Genomic DNA, 20,407 nt, shown 5'->3' with positions numbered 1-20,407 from the left:
TTGTTTTGTTTTTTTTTTTTTGTTCAGTTTTTTTTTCCATTCCACAAACCATTTTTTGCCATGTATTAGTTCCTTACGGAACCAAGTATTGTAAATACAGCTTTTCAGACTATTTCGATTTGACTTGTTAATTTGTTTCATTCATTATTCAACATGACATCAATCATCAACAGCCTTTTCACGTTTTTTCAATATACATGTGATAGACTTACAAGATTCAGCTTTGTATTCAACTGATGCCATTGGTTAACAAACTTCATACAGTATTTTAACATCCACATTTTTAGTGCATACAAAACACTAAGATAATTATAAATAAACTGGTATTTGTAAAAAAATAAAAAATAAAATTTTCAGTTTAATACTTGATGGATGTAAACTCATTTATTTTTCTTTCCTATAAAATATGAGAGTTATTTGGATTATAAATGAAATAGCTCTGAAGATGCCTTTTGGATTTGCTAAGTTGCTTTCGATAAAAAGCTAAATTTCAACAATTTAGAAATGATTTTTCTTTGGAGTAAAGATTATTTTGCCAACATAACATTTTAGGTTTAGGACGAATGTTGCTGTAATTTAACCCCAGGAGACACTGTCTCCAGCTGGCTATACGATGTCTCCTGGGGCTAAATTACAGACTAACTCCTGTGCAGGTGGCACGTAAAAACACCAATTGAGCGTGGCTGTTGCCACCAGACTGGCCCTCGTGCCAGTGGCATGTAAAAGCACCCACTACACTCTCGGAGTGGTTGGCATTAGGAAGGGCATCCGGCTGTAGAAACTCTGCCAGGTCAGATTGGAGCCTGGTGCAGCTGTCTGGTTCGCCAGTCCTCAGTCAAATCGTCCAACCCATGCTAGCCTGGAAAGTGGACATTAAACGATGATGATTCCTCCTAAACCAGGACTGCCATGTTGTGTTGGCAAAATAATCTTTACCCCAAAGTATTGTTGCTGAATATCTCTCATTGTGAGATTTACAAGTAGTAATTTTTTTTTGTTTTCTACTTCTTTTCTTCCCATTAATTGTAATGTTCTAGTTTTCTTAATCAGCTTGAATTAAAACTTTAAACATCATGTCATTCTAGTTAAGTTTCTCTTTGAAAAAGTCAACATAGTTTAACTGAATTCTGTATGAAAGCTTTCTTGTATCCTTTTGCCACAAGACGTATCTGAATTGAGTGTTGGTGAGGAATTCTATGAAATATTAGAATTCAGACTCTGTGTGTTCCTTAAGTAACTTTCAGTACTTTCTGGTCCTAAAAAGAGCACTAATGAGAGGATGTAAAACATGTAGAAAATAGGAGTAAACTAGATAAAAGATACTGATAGAAAATGAAAAAATAGATGCTAAAATAAATACCAGTTGAGCGCTGGGGTCAATGTGATCAACTAGGCTCCCTCTCCACAATTCCAGGACTGTCTCAGGTTTAGCTCCTCTACAGAAAGAATTGTAATTTTAAATGAACAATAATCTACTTCAGTGTGTCAGGTTGCAAGATATATTTGTGTGTGTGTGTGTGCACATACATATACATACATACATACAGACATACATATACATGTATAGAAATGTGTATATTTCTATACATGTATACATTTCTTATTTTGTTTGTATATGTGTTTGTGTGTGTTCTTTTATTTGTTTCAGTCATTTGACTGCAGCCATGCTGGAGCACTGCTTTTAGTTGAACAAATCGACCCCAGAAATTATTCTTTGTAAGCCTAGTACTTATTCTATCAGTCTCTTTTGCCAAACCACTAAGTTACAAGATGTAAACACGTCAACATCAGTTGTCAAGCAATAGTGGGAGGACAAACGCACACACACAAACACATATATATACGATGGGCTTCTTTCAGTTTCCATCTACCAAATCCACTCACAAGGCTTTGGTTGGCCTGGCATTATAGCAGAAGACACTTGCTCAAGATGCCACGCAGTGGGACTGAACCCGGAACCATGTGGTTGGTTAGCAAGTTACTTACCATACAGCCACTCCTGTGCCTATGTATACATATATTTTTTCCTTATTTCAGTTATTAGACCACGGCCATGCTGGGGGCACTTCCTTGAAGAATTGTAGTTGAATAAATCAACCCCAGTTCTTGGGGTTTTTTTTTTCTTTTTATCATTAAACCTGATACTTATTCTATCAGTCTCTTTTGCCAAACTGCTCAGTTAAAGAGGCATAAACACATCAATACTGAACTGAGAATTATGAATTAAAAATATTTTTGATTCACTCTTAGACTTATCTTGGAATACTATATTTTAAGTAACTGGCTGTAGCTTTCGATTTATCACCCTCAGAATACACAAGTTTATTATCATCATCATTTAGCTGGCATGAGTTGGTTTGACAAGAACTATCAACTCAGAAGAATACAACAAGCTCTGTTGTCTGTTCTGGCTTGCTTTCTACAACTGGATGCCCTTCCTGGTGCCAACCACTTCACGGGGTGAACTGGGTACTTTTTATGTGGCACTAGCAGCAGTGAGGTCACCAAGACCCCCTTCAACTGAAGGGAGCAGTACTGAGGGACAGAAATGGCATACTGCATTAGAAGAGGAGATATGGCTACCTCAGATGGAGAGAGATGATGATGAAAATGTGACCGGGAGGAGGCTGGGCCTGTGCACCCAAATTACAGGGGTGGTGTATATAGTGAAGTGGCCCCAGGATTGGAGAGGGTGAGTTCACAATACAAATACACATATGAAAGGGATATGATTTAATACTGTTCTATTTATGTTTCTCACAGGCCAGGGAATTAGTAATAAATTGGGTTTAAAGTATAGAAAGGTTTCGCAAATAGAATGCAGGCATTTAATCCTCAATTCATCAGATTTATTAATAAATGTGGTCTGAGCACATTACCAACATTTTCATACAATAAAGATTGTACCCACAGCAATTGCTAACACAAGGCTTAGCATATCTAGCAATAACTGGAATTCTTGTGTTGCTTTTGACGAATGAGGGGCCAACAGCTTGTTAGGCTACCTACACAGATTGTTTGTTTTCAGTAGTGAAAAGTGTGGGACTAAGCAAACCTTTTAGAAATTCTGTAATTCTGTTAGGAAAGTTGGTGTAAATGTTTGCCACAATGTTGTTGGCACTCCGTCGAGGGTTCCAGTTGATCCAACCAACGGAACAGCCTGCTCGTGAAATTAACATGCAAGTGGCTGAGCACTCCACAGACAAGTGTACCCTTAACGTAGTTCTCGACGATATTCAGCATGACAAGGCTGACCCTTTGAATTACAGGCACAACAGAAACAGGAAGAAAGAGTGAGAGAAAGTTGTGGTGGAAGAGTACAGCAGGGTTCGCCACCATCCCCTGCCAGAGCCTCGTGGAGCTTTTTAGGTATTTTTGCTCAATAAACACTCACAATGCCCAGTCTGGGAATCGAAACCGCGATCCTATGACCACGAGTCCGCTGCCCTAACCACTGGGCCATTGCGCCTCCACAAGTTTGCCACAAACACACCATAGGTTTTTTCATTAGTTCTCCATCTCCAGGATTTGTTGAGTAATGATTCAAACTCTAACCATTCAGTTAAGTATCACGAGTGAGTCACCACAGTTTCACATGATTGATTTATAAATCAATCAATCGGCTGCAGCATGATATGGCTTCACAGGTGTTCTAGTATTTATCCTCTTGGTGCCTAATTCACTTGGCAGACGACCTCCAGCATTCAAGCAGGCAGTTTTCAGACTTCTGCACAGACAACTCCGTATTCAGACAGACTGATTCTGAACATTCACACAATGTCCCATTGGTAACTTTCTACAGACATGACTGTTTTCTCTCCTCTCAATCAGCAATTATATTATTGTCTTTCATTGTAAATAGCCAACACCAAACATGATGTCCAGCAACAAATATTAAGGTAAAGTCGTTGTTTATGCAGTCAGCAACCATATGCCATACATATGCTATTACATGGTAATAAAGCCATCTCATATGTTTAAAATGTATCATCATTCACCTGCTCAATACGAGCAACAAACAACCCCAAGAGAGCTGCTTTCAGCACAATGTAGAGTTCAGCACAACCTGGTAGGCTAAATGTGCACTTTGGTATCGAACCAGAAGTTTCCAAGTCCATCATTGTTTAATGTCTGCTTTCCATGCTGGTATGGGTTGGACGGTTTGACAGGAGCTGGCCAGGCAGAAGACTGCACCAGTCTTCTGTATCTGTTCTGGCATGGTTTTTACAGCTAGATGCCCCTCCTAACAGCAACCACTCTGCAGAAAACTGATCAACGGACTGATTGAGTAAAGCAATCAATGAACGAACCTATAATGATTACTGGAAACAGCTTTTAGTCAAATTTACTACAATAAAAGAATATGACCGTTATTTATACCTTGTCATTTATATATGATGATGATGATGATGATGATATATATACATACACATACACACACAAATTATATGTATGTATTTATATATATCATATGTTGTACCCAGTGCAAGCTTTGGATACATACAAGGTGTAGCAGTATCACAGGAAGGCTAACAGAGAAAATAGTACAATACAAACAAGGTGATATTTTTTCAAATGCAACATTGCTGTTAGAGCAGCAGAAATATTGGGTAAATTACCCTTACAAAGAAGAAAAACTTGTCAACAACCAGCCATGGGACTCGAACCCATATCCCACAAGATGCTGGCTGAGTGCTTTATCATTAAGCTAAACTACCCATTGATAACTCATCCACCAATTATAGATACTAAATAGTTTAGTGAACGACCACGTGTATCGTAGGTCCATGGAAGCAAGGGAAGCAGTGCTTCCCTTAAAAATTATAGAAACAAAATTGAAATTATTTATTTTTCATAAGATTGTTCTTCCAATGTTTTCCAAAAGTGGTGCCAACTCTCTGGAATTTGAATCATTCGTTGGTAGAAACAGTTCATGAATATCATGAGCAACTTGCTGATTTATTCCAAAATGTTATTGATAATTTGAGTAAATGGAACACAGAAAGCTATACCTATGCTCAGGTGTTGCAATCTAATTTACAAAATTGTGAATTCAATTTTTTGTTTACACAAATGCAACATTTGACCTCCTCCAGAAAATAAACATTTGACATGTCCTATTGTATTCGTAAAGTAAGTGAAATTGTGAAAGTTTTGAAAGAAAAAAAGCATGAATTTTCTAAATTTTGGGCTGACGTTGATGGCATTTATCCTCAAATGAAGAAAAGAAAAAATACGTTTGAAACAGAAGATCCAGACAGCTGTTCTACAAAATTATAGATTTAATTTGTGAGCAAATTGAGATACGATTTCAAAATTTAAATGAATTACATTTTTTAGTGCTTTTTTTATCTAATGAGACAAAATAACGACGTCCAGGAAACATCTCTAACTTGCCTTAAGCATTCTTATTGAGACCATTTCAACAGCCAAAAGTTAAGCAGTGAACTTACTGCTTTGTACAAAGATGCTGAACTAAAAGGAAAATCCGTTCAAGATTTACTTTACATTCTGCATAATAGTGGATTAGATGAAGCTTTGTGAATTAATATTAACACTACCAGCAACAAATGCTACAGTGGAGTGCTCCTTTTCATACCTAAGGAGAATTCATAATTATACAAGAAAGGCTGAGCAGTTTAGCTCTAACTGGCATAGAAAAAGCCATTTTAAAAAGCATTAAAAATGATACCTTCTACAATAATGTTATCGACAATTTCAACAAGAAAGAAAGAAGGATTGAATTAACATTTAAATAAAATAGGTAAGTTTTAATTGTGATCTTTTTTTTTATTTTAAAAATAGCTGTATAATATGAACTTGTCAATTTAATTCAAATATCTATGTGACAGAAAATTTTGGTCATTGCTTCCCCAGCCAGAAAGATCACTGCACACCCCTAATGTATATATATATATGTATTATATAAAAACAAACATCTGTTTTTATTGGAATTGTTGAAATGTGTATTGTGCACAATGTTACATTTGAAAAAATATCACCTTTTTGTTTGTATCACACAATACACATTTCAACGCTTCTAATAAAAACAAACATTTCAAGACTATTTTTGACTGGTAACTGTAATATATACACATGTGGTTGTTCACTAAGCTATTTAGTATTTAAAATCTGCAGATGAGTTATCAGCAGGCAGTTTAGCTTAATGGAAAAGTCCTCATCCGGTGTCTTGGGGAATGTGGGTTCAATTCCCATGGCTGTTTGTTGACGACTTTTTCTGCCTTGTAAGGGTAATTTACCCTGTATTTCTGCTGTTCTAATGGCAATGTTGATTCGAAGTAATATCACTTCCTTGTTTAAAAAGCACTACTGACCTCGCCTGTGCTTGTGCTACATAAAAAGCAATAAGTCCACTCTGTTGAGTGGTTGATGTTAGGAAAAGTATCCAGCTGTAAAAATCCTGCCAAAACAGTCACAAAAGTCTGGTGCAGGCTTCTGCCTGGCTGGCTCTTGTGAAACTGTCCCACCCATGCTAGCATGGAAAGCAGACATTATATATATATATATACATACACATGTGGAGAAAATAGTCTTTGTGTGTGGCAAATGTGCAGGTACAATAAGCTCTAAAAATGCACAGACAATAGACTCCCTCAAATGTTCAGGGGGATCATTAGAAGTGATGGCTTTTGTTACCTAGGAGACCAAGTTAGCAGTTGGAGGAGGAAGATCCGAAAGTGTAGTTGCTAGAATAAGAACGGGCTGGATAAAGTTCAGAGAGCTTCTACCTTTGTTCATAACAAAGGGCCTCTCCCTTAGAGTGAAAGGCAGATTGCATGATGCCTGTGTACATGCAGCTATGCTACATGGCAGTGAAATATGGGCTTTGATTACATGAGTCCAACACCCTAGCCACTAAGCAATTTGCCTCCAGTTGCTGTAACATGGCAAGAAGCAACTGTGTTTTGCTTATTTATGAGGATCTTTTGAAGAGCAAAAAACAAAAATCAAAGAGTTGATTTTAACAAACTTCTGCATATCTAAGTAGACAAGACTAGAAAGAAAGGAACTTATATCATCATCATCATCATTTAACGTCTGCTTTCCATGCTATGCTTTCCCTACTGGAATGTACCACTGACATGTTCTTGTGGAGTGACATACATAGGATCAATTAGAAGACATCTTCACCTGAGAGTGAAGGAACTTCTCCACAAGGTCATACCACCCAGTGCCATATTCCAATACCACTAAGACTGGTAGAGATTTCTCCACCTTAACACTGGCAAGAAGGACAGACATGTTAACCTCAGAATGGTTTGGGTGGTTAGACAGGATCCAGTGAGTTAGAGGATCAGATTTTGCTCCAATGTCTCAGGTTCTGTATGTAGTTTATACAGCTGGATACTCTTTCTAACTGTAACCACTTCTTTACAGGGTCACAGGGTGTGTTTCTAGTGGCTAAAGAGACCCTTCAACTAAGCAGAAGATTAGAAGATAAGAGTGGCCACCTGTAAACTGTTGAGAATGATGGAAGGAGTAGAAACAGTGTGTGGATGGAGTGGTACCACAATGGGAGGTAACAGTAGAGGTGACATGACCAAGGAGTTGCAGAGAAGAGAGCATGGAAGAATAAAGTTGTCAGAATGTGAGGAGAGAGTAAAAGTGACAGTCATATGTATATTGGAGGTGAATGGTGAATGGGATAATGATAAAAAAATGATGGATGGATGTCAATTGGAAGTAGTTCAGGAATGAGAGAAAGTGATGAATGGCAGTACAGAAATAATAATATAAAATGGATTGTAGTGACAGGTTCTAATTTCATTACTAACAGTAGTAGAATAATACTGTAGATAGGAGAGTGATGAAGGGATAAAGTGATTAGGAGATGAGAGGTAGGAGTTAAATGTTGTGAGGGTGATAGTAAATATGGGTGGGGGAACAATGGGCTTGGGAAGGAACCCAGTTGTGGACATGACAGGGTTATTGGGTGAGAGACTCAGTTGTGTGCTTACGCATTATACTAAATAGTAGGACTTGGACATGTAAAGGTAAGATATTTCAAGAAAGCAAAAAAATGTTCAAATTAGCTACAAAACCAAAAGAATGTAGAACAAATCAAATTAATTAACAATATAATCAAGGAAAAACTATAATGTCAGAATCACGAGACAGCTCAAACACTACCTCTTCCATACCAATAACACACCAGATGCATGCTGCCTAAACCAGTGACCAATATAAACAATACAATCAAAGGACAGCATCCAGCTGTTTTAAACCTAACATAGTGTACCACTGACATGCTCTTGTGGAGTGACATGCATAGGATCAATCAGAAGACATCTTCACCTGAGAGTGAAGGAACTTCTCCCCAAGGTTATACCACCCAGTGCCATATTCCAACACCACTAAGACTGGTGGAGATTTCTCCACCTGTACACTGGCAAGAAGGGCAGACATGTTAACCTCAGAATCACAAAGACACACTTCCTTAAGAAGATGATACCTAGCCTTAACTGCTATAATGAACCAGATATATGGAAATACATCTACTACTTGCAGGATCTTTAACTGGCACTAGCAATAATCATCATCTAATAAGAACTAAAATAAAAAATGCCTGATGAAGAATCATTGGTTCAAAAGTGCTAACGAAATAAACTGTAACACACAGCAACAAGGCTCTCTACAAGTCACACACCACAAGTAAATTAAACTCTCTATCTCTTAACTTGCCCTTCTGTCTGTCTACTTATTTATCCACCTATCTATTTTTATATCTACTTCCACATCCATAAGCCTTTTATATATCCCTAGCCCTTTCGTTACTGTATTTATTTTGAAATGCTCTGTGTTTCTTTCAATTACTTTTAAATATAACAAAGAATTTAGTAAAATTAGTCATCATTAAGCTAGTGTTAGGAACATAAATTGTGACTAAGGTTTGGTGGAAGATTTTAATTCAAAACTTATGAAACCAAGACATTTGTACTACAGAGCCAGAGGTGGTTTCAGGTGGGTTGGTAATGAAAGGGTTAATCTTTTTCATCGATGAAACTTTAAAACTTTTATATCCTTAGATCTATCATGAAAATTAAACTTTTCCATACCTCATTGTATTCTACTATTTTTTAATTTATTTTATGCTATTTTATTTCACCCACCACCTTTAGCTTCCTAACCTCTTTTACTAAGTGTTGACCTGTTATCTTATATTCTAACCATGTTGCCTGGAGGTGCACTGGTACAATAAATGCTGAAAATGTGCAGAAAATAGATGTCATGAACTACCAGGGGGTAAGCTAGAGGTAGTAGATAGCTTCCGTTACCTCGGTGACCAAGTTAGTAGTGGAGGTGGATGGTCCGAGAGTGTAGCTGTGAGAATAAGATTAGGCTGGGCAAAGTTCAGAGAGCTTCTACCTCTGCTGGCAACGGTGAGCAGTGTCAGTGTGCAAGTTCAACAGAGTGTAAGCATCTTGAGAGAAAAGTTAGGCATAAGAGGAAGCAGCTGTAGTGTGCAAGAGAGACGACTGCACTGGTATGGTCATGTGATGTGTCTTGATGAGGACAGCTGTGTAAAGAAGTGCTGATCTCTAACTGTAGAGGGAACCTGTAGTAGAAGTAGACCCAGGAAGACATGGGACGAGGTGGTGAAGCATAATCTTTGAACTTTGAGCCTCACAGAGGCAATGACTGGTGACCAAAACATTTTGCGATGTGCTGTGCTTGAAAGGACCTGTGAAGCCAAGTGTACCCATACTGGTGGCATGTAAAGAACATCTTTTGAACATCGGGCCTCACAGAGACGAGAGGCTGAGTTCCTTTCAAGCATTGGGCCTCATGGAGGCAAAGTAGCTGAGTTCCTTTCAAGTGTTGAGCCTAACAGAGACAAGGTGGCTGAGTTCCTTTCGAGCATTAGGCTTCATGGAAGTAATGATCAAGACCCTTGGTATTATGTTGTGCTTGAGAAGAAAACCCATCAAGCTGAGCAAAATTGCAGTCATAGCAGATACCAGTGTCATGCAAATTGGTACCCATGCGAGTGGCACATAAATGCACCCCAGTGTCACACATGACGGTGGCATGTAAAGGCACCTATTACACTCTCAGAGTGGTTAGTGTAAGGAAGGGCATCCAGCTGTAGAAAACCATGCCAAATCAGACTGGGGTCTGGTGCAGCCTTCCAGCTTACTGGCCCTGGTCAAACCGTCTAACCCATACTAGCATGGACAACAGACATTAAATGATGATGATGATGTTTCAGTCATTTGCAGCCATGCTGGAGCACCGCCTTTTATTCAAACAAATCGACCCCGGGACTTGTTCTTTGTAAGCCTAGTACTTATTCTATCAGTCTCTTTTGCCGAACCACTAAGTTATGGGGACATAAACACACCAACATCAGCTGTTAAACAACGGTAGGAGGACAACTCAACATAAAAAATTCTCTATAGCTTCCTCTGTTCGAGTGGCTCTCTTCCCAATATATCTACGCACCATGCCGTTAAAAGGAATAAATTATTGAAATTAATCATTACTCATTTTGTCCCACTTTAGGCATCACGTTTTGAAAATTGAAAATGATCAAGTTAGACATTAGTGTGGCGGAAAAATTGACTTGAAATCCTAAAGAGAAAAGAATATTGATTGTTAAGCATCAAAATTTATCCTGATATTTTATTAGCAACCACGTTTTCAATTGGGTCAAAGTTGATGGAAAATTGCTTGAGAAAAAAAGTACTTGTCATCTGTGTTTCAAACTCTCTCAACTTCAACAATAATAACGAAGCTGACCAGTTTTTACTCCCAAAGATGATGCGATAGTAGAGGAAAATGATGCAATGCTTCTAAGGAAAGGGAGAAAATAGTGAAAAGTCAGAAATTACTCATTTTACCGTACTTGACCATTTTGCTCCGACCCTATATAAATACGTTATATTGTTCCGGAAATAAGTCGACCTGCTTACACCCAAGAATATATGTGGACCCGTCCATCTGTTCAGCAATCCAATTTTACCTCAAGGAAGAGTGTTATATTATATTATATTTTATTTTATTATATTATATTATATTATATTTAATGAATTATTTATTTATCTATTTGTGTAATTGTTTCGTGAATAAATAAGTCAACCTGTTACAGCTAGTGATACGAATGGACTCGTCCACCTGTTGATTAATCCAGTTTTTACCTGAAGGAAGAAGTAGGTCAGAGTTTAAAGAATTACAAATATGGCGGGCCGCACCTTGTTTACGTTGAGTTCGATTTGTATAACTTGTGCGTTTTTTTGTGCGTTTGTGGCTTTTGCTTCTCCTTACTGGATCAAGTCATGGACCCGTGTCCACAGCCCCATGGCAAACGTAGGTCTTTGGCATGTTTGTCTTTCAGGTTACATCAAACCTCGAGACCCAACTATGCATGCCTATGTTGGTTGTTGGTGGATTCACTCAACAATATTCAATGATGCCAGCTATAACATTATGCCACGTAAGAAAATGTTTTTATGTCTCTTTATTTTCCTTTGGATTTCTATATTTGTCTGTCAAATACATTTAATGGTAATTAATGACTCAAATTAATTAGGTGGCCAACGATGTTTATCATTTCTGCCCTTCATTTCAACGTTTTGGCAATCAATATATAAAAACATATCCAGCTGCATCCCAGCAATATTTAAATATCTGATCTTGAAGCCATCTATTTCATAAATAATGTTTGTATAAACTTATTGAAACTCTCAGTCTCAAAGTTTTTTCTATGTTTATGAAAGAATGTAAATTTCCAGGTTATTTCTAACTGGGTGGCCAGAACTTGATTTCCGTTTCTCTAAATAACAAATGTTCACGAAAACGTTGAAGGAATTTTTACGATATTTACAAAATCCAAGCAAATTTTATTAAATGTCTTCAAGCTCAACGAGAAAAGTTAAATTAGATAATTAAAAATAAATTGATTGAATAACTATTGAGAGGACATTATGATGAATACGTAGAAGAAGCATATTTTTGACGCAATAAGAATGCGTGTATACACACACACATACATAAATACAGACAAGAATTATTGTTTACTTGCGTTTTAAAAGGAAAAGAAATAGATTTACAAATATTTAATTCGAAACTTCCTTTAAAAAAACATTAATTATATGTTCTTTGTTAATTAACAAAAGTTTGGAAAATATGCAAACTTCCTTGTTGCTTCATTTAGTCAAACCACAGAAATTCAAAAATGTATGACTGAAACCTCAACATCTTTTTTAAAGTTTCTTTTCTTGTAATTCCATAAACATTCGATTATTTTGTGTGCTGATCTCTTCCTTACCTGGATTGTGTTATGAAAGATCAAATCTCCAAATCTTGAAATATTGTTGGGAAAAATAATTAGAAAAACGGTTTTAAGACTGTAATAGTTCTGAAAAGGAGCTTATCTGAGAAACATTAAAATATATTGACTTAAAGAATATGCATTTACTTTTTAAACAGTAACTGTGGAGATTCTCCAGTTGTTTTGAAAACTTTGAGATGGTTTCTTTTGAAATTGTATTTTGTTTGAAACATTTGATTCTTTTAGTCAGTGTGGAAATTCCATCGAGGTAGTATTGAATGTTTTTGTTATGCATTTGTTACCTCTTTTACCTTGAGACTTGTTATCCATTATTTTCCTCACTTCAAGTCAAGAAGTAAACAATATTTACTCCTTCACTTGTTTCAGTCATTTGACTGTGGCCATGCTGGAGCACCGCCTTTAGTTGAGCAAATCGACCCTAGGACTTATTCTTTGTAAACCTAGTACTTATTCTATCGGTCACTTTTTCCGAATCGCTAAGTTACGAGGACGTAAATACACCAGCGTCGGTTGTCAAGCGATGTTGGGGGGATAAACACAAACACACACACATATATGAGTATGGGGGAATGTAGTACAGCTATCAATCAAAATGTTAATCAAGTTATAAGGTCTCACCACTTACACGAGAAGCAAGGAGCATTTCTACCCCATTTTTCCATAAAATACCTCTTGGTGTAGAATACAATGTCTAGCAGAGACAGTTACAGCATCATCATTTAGCATCTGTTTTCCATGCTGGCATGGGTTAAACTTTTTGACTGGAACTGGTAAGCTGCACCAGGTTCCAGTCTGATTTGGCTTGGTTTCTATGGCTGGATGCCCTTCCTTAAGCCAACCACTCCAAGAGGATAATGGGTGTCTTTTACATATCACTGGCACTGACCACAACTGTGATTTCACTTGGCTTGATATGTCACTTGCCACAAGTCTTGATCACATTGCCTCTGTAAGATTCAACATCTGAAGATCATGCTTCACCACCTCATCCCATGTCTTCCTGGGTCCACTTCTTCCACCGTTTCTCTCCAAGGTTACAGATTTATATTTAAGACTTAGTAAAACTCGTCTTCCATTCCCCACATCTTCCGAAAAAGTCTAGTAACAATAATTTCTGTGACTGCCAAAACAATGAGGAAGCTGTTACATGGTCACTTGTCTTGCTAAAAATAACAGTCAACTCTCTCCCAGATGTCTTTAAAAAAAACATATCCAATACATCATTCTCATTTAACATCTGTTTTCCATGCTGACATGTGTTGGATGGTTTGACAGGAGCTAGCCAGCCTGGTGCAGCTCCTGGCAAACTGTCCAACCCATACCAGTATGGAAAATGGATGTTAAATGATGATGATGATGACTTCTACAATTCTGTCCTCATGGTTTGATGTTACATAAATGCATTTATTACATTATACTTTGAAAGGAAAGACTATCAATCTGTTGTACTTTTGCTTTATATTTTTAGATTGGTTCCGAGCAGTGCAGGCTTTTGCCATCTTTACACTTCTCTGTGATCTTGGTTCGCTTCTTCTGATTTTGCTCTATTTGTCCCCCTACACCACTGAATCAGTCTACAAAGACAGGAAAATGAAGCTTTTCATTCTCAATTGTGTTCTCAATGGGATTTCAGGTATATATTTGACATTTATTAATAAAATTTGAATTTCTGAGAGTCTTTACACTGTTCATTCATATCTGTCACCTTTGCTCACAAAACTGCATGTGTGTCTCATCATCATCATCATCATCGTTTAACGTCTGTTTTCCATGCTGGCATGGGTTGGATGCGGCACAATGGCCCAGTACTTAGGGCAGTGGACTTGAAGTCGTAGGCTTGCGGTTTCGATTCCCAGTCCAGGTATTGTAAGTGTTTATTGAGCGAAAGCTCCACGAGGATCCAGCAGGGGATGGTGGCGAACCCTTCTGTACTCTTTCACCACAACTTTCTCGCACTCTTTCCTTCTGTTTCTGTTGTACCTGTATTTCAAAGGGTGTCAGCCTTGTCACACTCTGTGTCATACTGAATCTCCCCGAGAACTACATTAAGCATACATGTGTCTGTGGAGTCCTCAGCCACTTGCATGTTAATTTCATGAGCAAGTTGTTCCATTGATCAGATCAACTGGAACCCTCATCGTCATAACCAACGGAGTGCCATGATATACATAAATATATATATCATCATCATCATCATCATCGTTTAACGTCTGCTTTCCATGCTAGCATGGGTTGGACGGTTTGACTGGGGACTGGTGGACCAGGAGGTGACACCAGGCTCCAATCTGATTTGGCAGAGTTTCTACAGCTGGATGCCCTTCCTAACGTCAACCACTCCGAGAGTGTAGTGGGTGCTTTTACGTGCCACCGGCACGAGGGCCATTCAGGCAGTACTGGTGATGGCCACGCTCAAAATGGTGTATTTTACGTGCCACCTGCACAGGAGCCAGTCCTGACAATAATAAAAAAATGAAGAATGAATATATAGTGTGCTTGTTTATTTGGCAAGAAAAAAAAATGACCATCCTGAAATATAACAATATATTGATGATTATATTAATGTTTATAAATGACTTTGACAATATCTTGTGTAAGATATTCAGAGCTTACACTTAAATCTCAATTATCTATTTTTGTAGCTGCTTTGGTCTTCATGGATTCATTGATCTTTGCCCAGATGTCCATTGACCCTAACTGGATGCCACGGCCCTGGATGAACTATTTGTCGTTTTCTTATGGTCTGAATGTTCTCTCTGGCTTCTTCAGTGCATTTGCTTGTATGTTTCTCTTTCTGATGATTGACGTTATTAAAACTTACCCTGAGAAACAACCATCCAAAGACGACAAATTAGGTTTTAACTAATTACTGCCATCTGGTACGGAATTCTTTTCTTTTTAAAAGTTTCAACCTTGCTTTTACCTTAATTTTCTCACAGTGTTCTCTTTTAAATTCATTCCTGTATATCAGAGTATTCAGGCTAAATTTGTCAGTTTGCATAAAAGGAAAAGAAAACACAATATCCCATCCAAAAATTAAAAGTATTTTTAAAAAAAACTATTCAGTAGATTATGGCTGGGAGATAACAGTTTCCCCAACCAAGCTGTCCTCAGCTTCCACTACAGCCTCAGAACCTGGCACTTGCATTCCTCTTGAAGTCCCTGGGAAGATCTTTGAACACCACTTTGATCTTAGCCACCAGCTCAGCCTTGATATTTCAGGCAGAGTGGTTGGTGTCTTTCTCAGCTGTGCTCTACACATAAGTAATCCACAGGATTACAATCTGGGGAATTAGAAGATCAGAAATTGGAGCTGGTGAAGTTGTAGAAATTCTCTGACAACCACCTCTGACTTTCTGGAGATCCTCAGTGGAAAAATGGGAGTAAGGATGCATCTTGCTTCTTGTGTAAGTGGTGGGACCTTATAATTTGATTTATATTTTGATTGAATACTATACTATATCAAAATCCTTTTATGGGTAAAATTTAAATATTGAATAGCAGTTTACCTGGACAGAATATCTGGCCAACAAGAAAATTTGGATAAATTCATATTTTGTTTACTGATTATTTCTCTCAGAATCAGTCCATCTACATAAGACTGTTGTAAAATATTCTGCTCAATCAGCAATTTGATTCTGTTAACCCAGAGGTTCTCAACATGGGTGGTACTGACCCCAACGAGGTGTTGGGCATATTGAAGGGAGAGTTTGGTTTTAGGGAGCAGTGAGGTAACATAATTAACATAGTAAATTTTGGTACATGGACCAGATGCCGAATGCACTTTTGCCAAAGGATATGAAGCTGAACAGACAAAATGCTGTTCGGCTTTGTGTCTTTTTGGCATTGTGTTAGTTCAATTTTTTGTCCTTTGGCAAAAGTGCATTTGACATCCTGTCCACGCATGTAAATTTTACCTCTAATAGTAATTATATTATACACGATAAAGCTAGTAATGATAATTAAAATAAAATGAGAGGTAAGTATATATCATGGCTGAAGACATGCTTGAACAAGAATAATTAATTTTCAATGTTATATTTCTGGGCAGAATAGTACAGTTTAGGCACACAGTCTTGCTTGTTTTCTTTGTATCTTGGAATCTCCATTTGAGTAAAATATATTAATTATCATCCGTGTTAAGTTTAGTCATGATATCTCATTCACCACTTAGGTGGGTGCTTGATATAATGAAAAGGGCCACTACAAAAGAAAAAGGGGGCAAGAACCACTATTAACCTAAAGGTACCCCATTCTGTGAGTACCTTTAACATTCACTTAATCATTTCTACTCTAGGCATAAGGCCCGAAATTTTGTGGGAGGGGGCCAGTCAATTAGATCGACCCAGTACGCAACTGGTACTTAATTTATTGTCCCCCAAAAGGATGAACTCAGAATGTAAAAATGGACGAAATACTGCTAAGCATTTTGCCCGGCGTGCTAACATCTCTGCCATTTTGCCGCCTTAATGACTCACAAAATTAATGACAGCATGAAAATATAGTAATAATCAAAACATAAATCCTACTTCAAGTATTTCCAAACCTCATTCTGTGATGCACCTGGACACATCATTATTGATATTTCATGAGTGTCATTAGGTGTTTCAGGTCTTCCAACAATCAGACACCTTTACCCATTATTAATCAAGCCCTGGCTACGAGTGTCCAGTTAGCAGTGCCCTAGTAGCACTACTCCTTCCAAGGCTCACACTTCCTGATTTGCAATCATTTCGAGGCAGTCTCTGCTGTCTCCTCTATCAACTTGATGGCCTTGCACCTATTGCCCCTAATCATGCTCAACATTTTGTAAGTTTTGCAGAGGGCCTGGACTGCAAACCTTTTGCATCTTACCTGAGAAGGATCACAATGAAAGTAGAAAATTATGTAATAAATATATTTAATGAAGTTCTGTTATTTTTTAAATAATTTTTTTGCCTCATTTTAATGTTTTTCTAATGGTTTTATATTTTTCAGCATTTATTATGAATCCGTTAACCAAAGGACTAATTAACATCTTAAAATTTTATCACAAGTTTGGCATGTTCTTACAGATGGTATCTGTCAACTTTGGACAATATTTTTTTACATCAAATTTTTTATACACTTATTCTGAGAAAACATTTGACTTGGATGTCAGCAAGTTGCCTTGTATTATAAACTGAAAGTGCTGTGTTATTCACATTTTTAATATTATCATCCATTGTTTTTTTTTCTGATTAAATTTTAATCTAAAAACTTTTATAATCTAAAGTTAGATGTTTATAGATCAAATTATTTGTTATTTGTAAAAAGTAGCTAACAAAGCAGTTATTCATAAAAAACTTCTTTCAGTATCGATATCATCGCTACATGTCTAATTGTGCTTTTTGATTATATTATGAATTTTAAGTTTGTTGGATAGAAAAAGGTTTTTAATTGGTTTTAAATTTCTGAAAATTATTGTACCTTAACCACTGCTGATCCTTTACCAATAAAACCAGTGGAATGTTAGAAGAAAAGGTTTGAAATGTTTGTTCCAGTGGTTTACATTCTGAGTTTGAATCCTGCTGAGGCCATCTTTACCTTTCATCCTCTTGGGGTCAATAAAATAATAATCCAGTCAAGTAATGGAGTCCTTGTTATCAACAAACTCCTTCCACTCAAAAATTGTTGGCCTTGTTCTATTATTAAAGGTGGCAAGCTGGCAGAATGGTTAGCATGCTCGGCAAAGTGCTTAGCAGCATTTTCTCTGTCTTGATGTCCTAAGTTCAAATTCTACTGATGTCAACTTTACCTGTCATCCTTTTGGGAGTCGATGAAACAAGTACCAGTTGAACACTATCAATTACATCAACTAATCCCTTCCCCCAACATTTCAGGCCTTGTGCCTATAGCAGAAAGGACTATTATTATTATTATTATTATTATTATTATTATTATGCTAATTTAGTCAGCAGGTATTGTATCTTGATGTTTGGTGAGAACAAGTCTCCTCAAATCTCGAGAATCTTCCTTAGGATTCTTTCAGAATATAGGATGTTACTTTTCTGCAGTTCAGCAATGCGAATTTTAATTCCAATCTTTTTCAATCTTTTAGAGCATTTTGGGAGTTGAACCAGGTCAACCAGTTACTACCAGGACTGTGGAGTTGAAACAAAAAACTTTGCCTCCACGACTCCGACTCCACAACCCTGGTTACTACAGGAATAATTGCTGTCTTGGTCTTCCACAATCTCCTCAGCTCTTTGGATTAATCCTGATATTTCTCAATTTCTTTGGTATTTACTCTAAGGAATTGAAAAATCTATGATCTTACACAATGTTTATTTTGTCCTCTGTGATTGTATCTGGTCTTCTTACTTCAGTAGTATGATCAGTCTATATGGGAAAATCACTCAAGATCTTCATTATTATCATTATTATTATTTAGTTCCTACTTACATTCATTTCTGAGCTATTTTGTATGTTATTTGGAAAATTTTGCATTCCTATATTTTTAGAGAATTAAATCATTATACATAACCAAAAATGAATGTATTTTATAATCACCTTAATGTACACAACTTTGTCTATTTTTCAAAATAAAGTTTTAAAAAATCTAAATTGCTGATTTTCCTTCCATTTTATTAAACAACACTTAATATATTTTCAATCTCTTCTTTCTAAAATCAACAACTGCTGATATCCTTTCGATTTTCTTTGTAACTGATTTAATCTTAAGCAAAAGTTTGCTTCCAAAGGTTCAGATTCTTTTCTATTTTGCATAAAATATTTCTTTGCACAGTTGTAATATATTTTCTAAGAAACTTGTTACAGTTTCATATTCTGAGGAATCCCATTAAGAATCCAATTAATATTTTTACTTTATGACCATGAAATAAAATGTAACTCACTTTAGTCATCGGAAAATGAATAGCTTCATTGCTATGAAGTCTGGCATGTTAAATCATCATCATCAAGTTGCCTTAGAAGCCAAGAACCCTCCTATTGGGTTGCAGCATGTAACCTTAGATGCCAAGAACCCCACTAAGTATCCTAGCTGTACTTAATAAGAATGTTTTCTGCAGCTGTACTAAACTGGGTTTTCTACCTATTTCCTTTATCCATCTGTTCAAATCTTTAGGGATAGTTCCCAATGCACCTATATCTCCTGGGATACATTTTACCCACACTTTCCATAGTCTCTGTAATTCAATAACTAGGTCCTGTTACTTTGTTATTTTTTCTATACTTTTCATATTAACCCATTAAGTCCCACTGTCCTATAAATAGGACACTAAATGAGAACATTAAATAAGCTATATCACATTGTCTCATTGTCCTATTTATAAGACACTTTGATATTGCTGCACCTCTTATGTGTCTATAGCTTGCACCGGGTACATCTTATGGAATTTCTACCTACGCCTTTTCTATAGATCGAGCATGTCCATCTACCTGAGGGCATTTGTGATTTGTCTGCTTTCCTACTTACTAAGGCTTTGGTTTTTGCTAGGTTAACTCTGAGGCCCTTCTATTCTAGAACTCTATCATTTTAAAACTGGGGCGACACATATGAGTTGTGTAGACTGAGAGATATGTCTTCAAAACCAAAAAGAATGGCGGGGAGGAATGACAGCTGAATTGCTTTGATCAAAAGTCAACCAGATCAGAGATGACCTGGCAGTAAACAACAACGAAAAAACGATGACCTCCAAATCACAGTTTATAATCTTAAACAAAGAAGAGATACATCGGATAATGCAATGGCATTCATACAAAACACATAGTCTGGGTTTGAAGGCTTTCCATTCGAAGCTTTGGGAATGTTGACCTAAGAGTAGCCAATGAAAAAGGGAGATAACTCCTTTGGTCTTAAATCATCATTTACGGCACAATCCTTAATTACTGTCGTTATTTAGATATTTTGTCAATAATTAAGGAATATTTGTTGCACTTTGGACTTATTTTGGATAAAGGCCTTATAAACGTAAGGAATTTACAAGATTTTGGTTCTAGGAAATATATAACGTATATTTTTATTAAATAAGAATATTCCTTCATGCAGTCGATATTTGCATATATATAATTTTGAATTATATAACAAAATGAATGTTAGCATGTTATAGTTATAAT

The 20,407-nt window shown here is 36.8% G+C and overlaps 2 protein-coding genes across 2 annotated transcripts in view; both read left to right on the top strand.

The window, feature by feature from the left end:
- The first annotated feature begins 11,148 nt into the window (after positions 1-11,148).
- Positions 11,149-18,895, top strand: LOC106869630 (uncharacterized). The gene is made up of 4 exons (XM_014915444.2): positions 11,149-11,455; positions 13,782-13,946; positions 14,953-15,189; positions 17,288-18,895. Exons 1-3 carry the CDS (start codon positions 11,200-11,202, stop codon positions 15,174-15,176), a joined length of 645 nt encoding a protein of 214 aa, XP_014770930.1. The 5' UTR covers positions 11,149-11,199; the 3' UTR covers positions 15,177-15,189; positions 17,288-18,895.
- Positions 18,896-19,703: 808 nt separating this feature from the next.
- Positions 19,704-20,407, top strand: part of LOC128247289 (uncharacterized) — a 4,409-nt gene continuing 3,705 nt past the window's right edge. Inside the window, exon 1 of the mRNA XM_052966187.1 lies at positions 19,704-20,261. The gene's annotated coding sequence lies outside the window, so the exon portion shown is untranslated. The remainder of the gene's footprint in view (positions 20,262-20,407) is intronic.

Source organism: Octopus bimaculoides, chromosome 3 (genome assembly GCF_001194135.2).
Source record: "Octopus bimaculoides isolate UCB-OBI-ISO-001 chromosome 3, ASM119413v2, whole genome shotgun sequence".
NCBI classification, from domain to species: Eukaryota; Metazoa; Mollusca; class Cephalopoda; order Octopoda; family Octopodidae; genus Octopus; species Octopus bimaculoides.
Note: the sequence above shows the minus strand (reverse complement) of the source record. Positions and strands in the feature narration are given on the sequence as shown.

What these genes read in the sequence shown, in the direction of transcription:
- LOC106869630 (XM_014915444.2), top strand. Translation starts at nt 11,200, where the DNA reads ATGGCGGGCCGCACCTTGTTTACGTTGAGTTCGATTTGTATAACTTGT. An exon ending in CAGCTATAACATTATGCCAC is followed by an intron (nt 11,456 to 13,781) that starts GTAAGAAAATGT and finishes TTATATTTTTAG; the next exon opens with ATTGGTTCCGAGCAGTGCAG. An exon ending in TGTTCTCAATGGGATTTCAG is followed by an intron (nt 13,947 to 14,952) that starts GTATATATTTGA and finishes CTATTTTTGTAG; the next exon opens with CTGCTTTGGTCTTCATGGAT.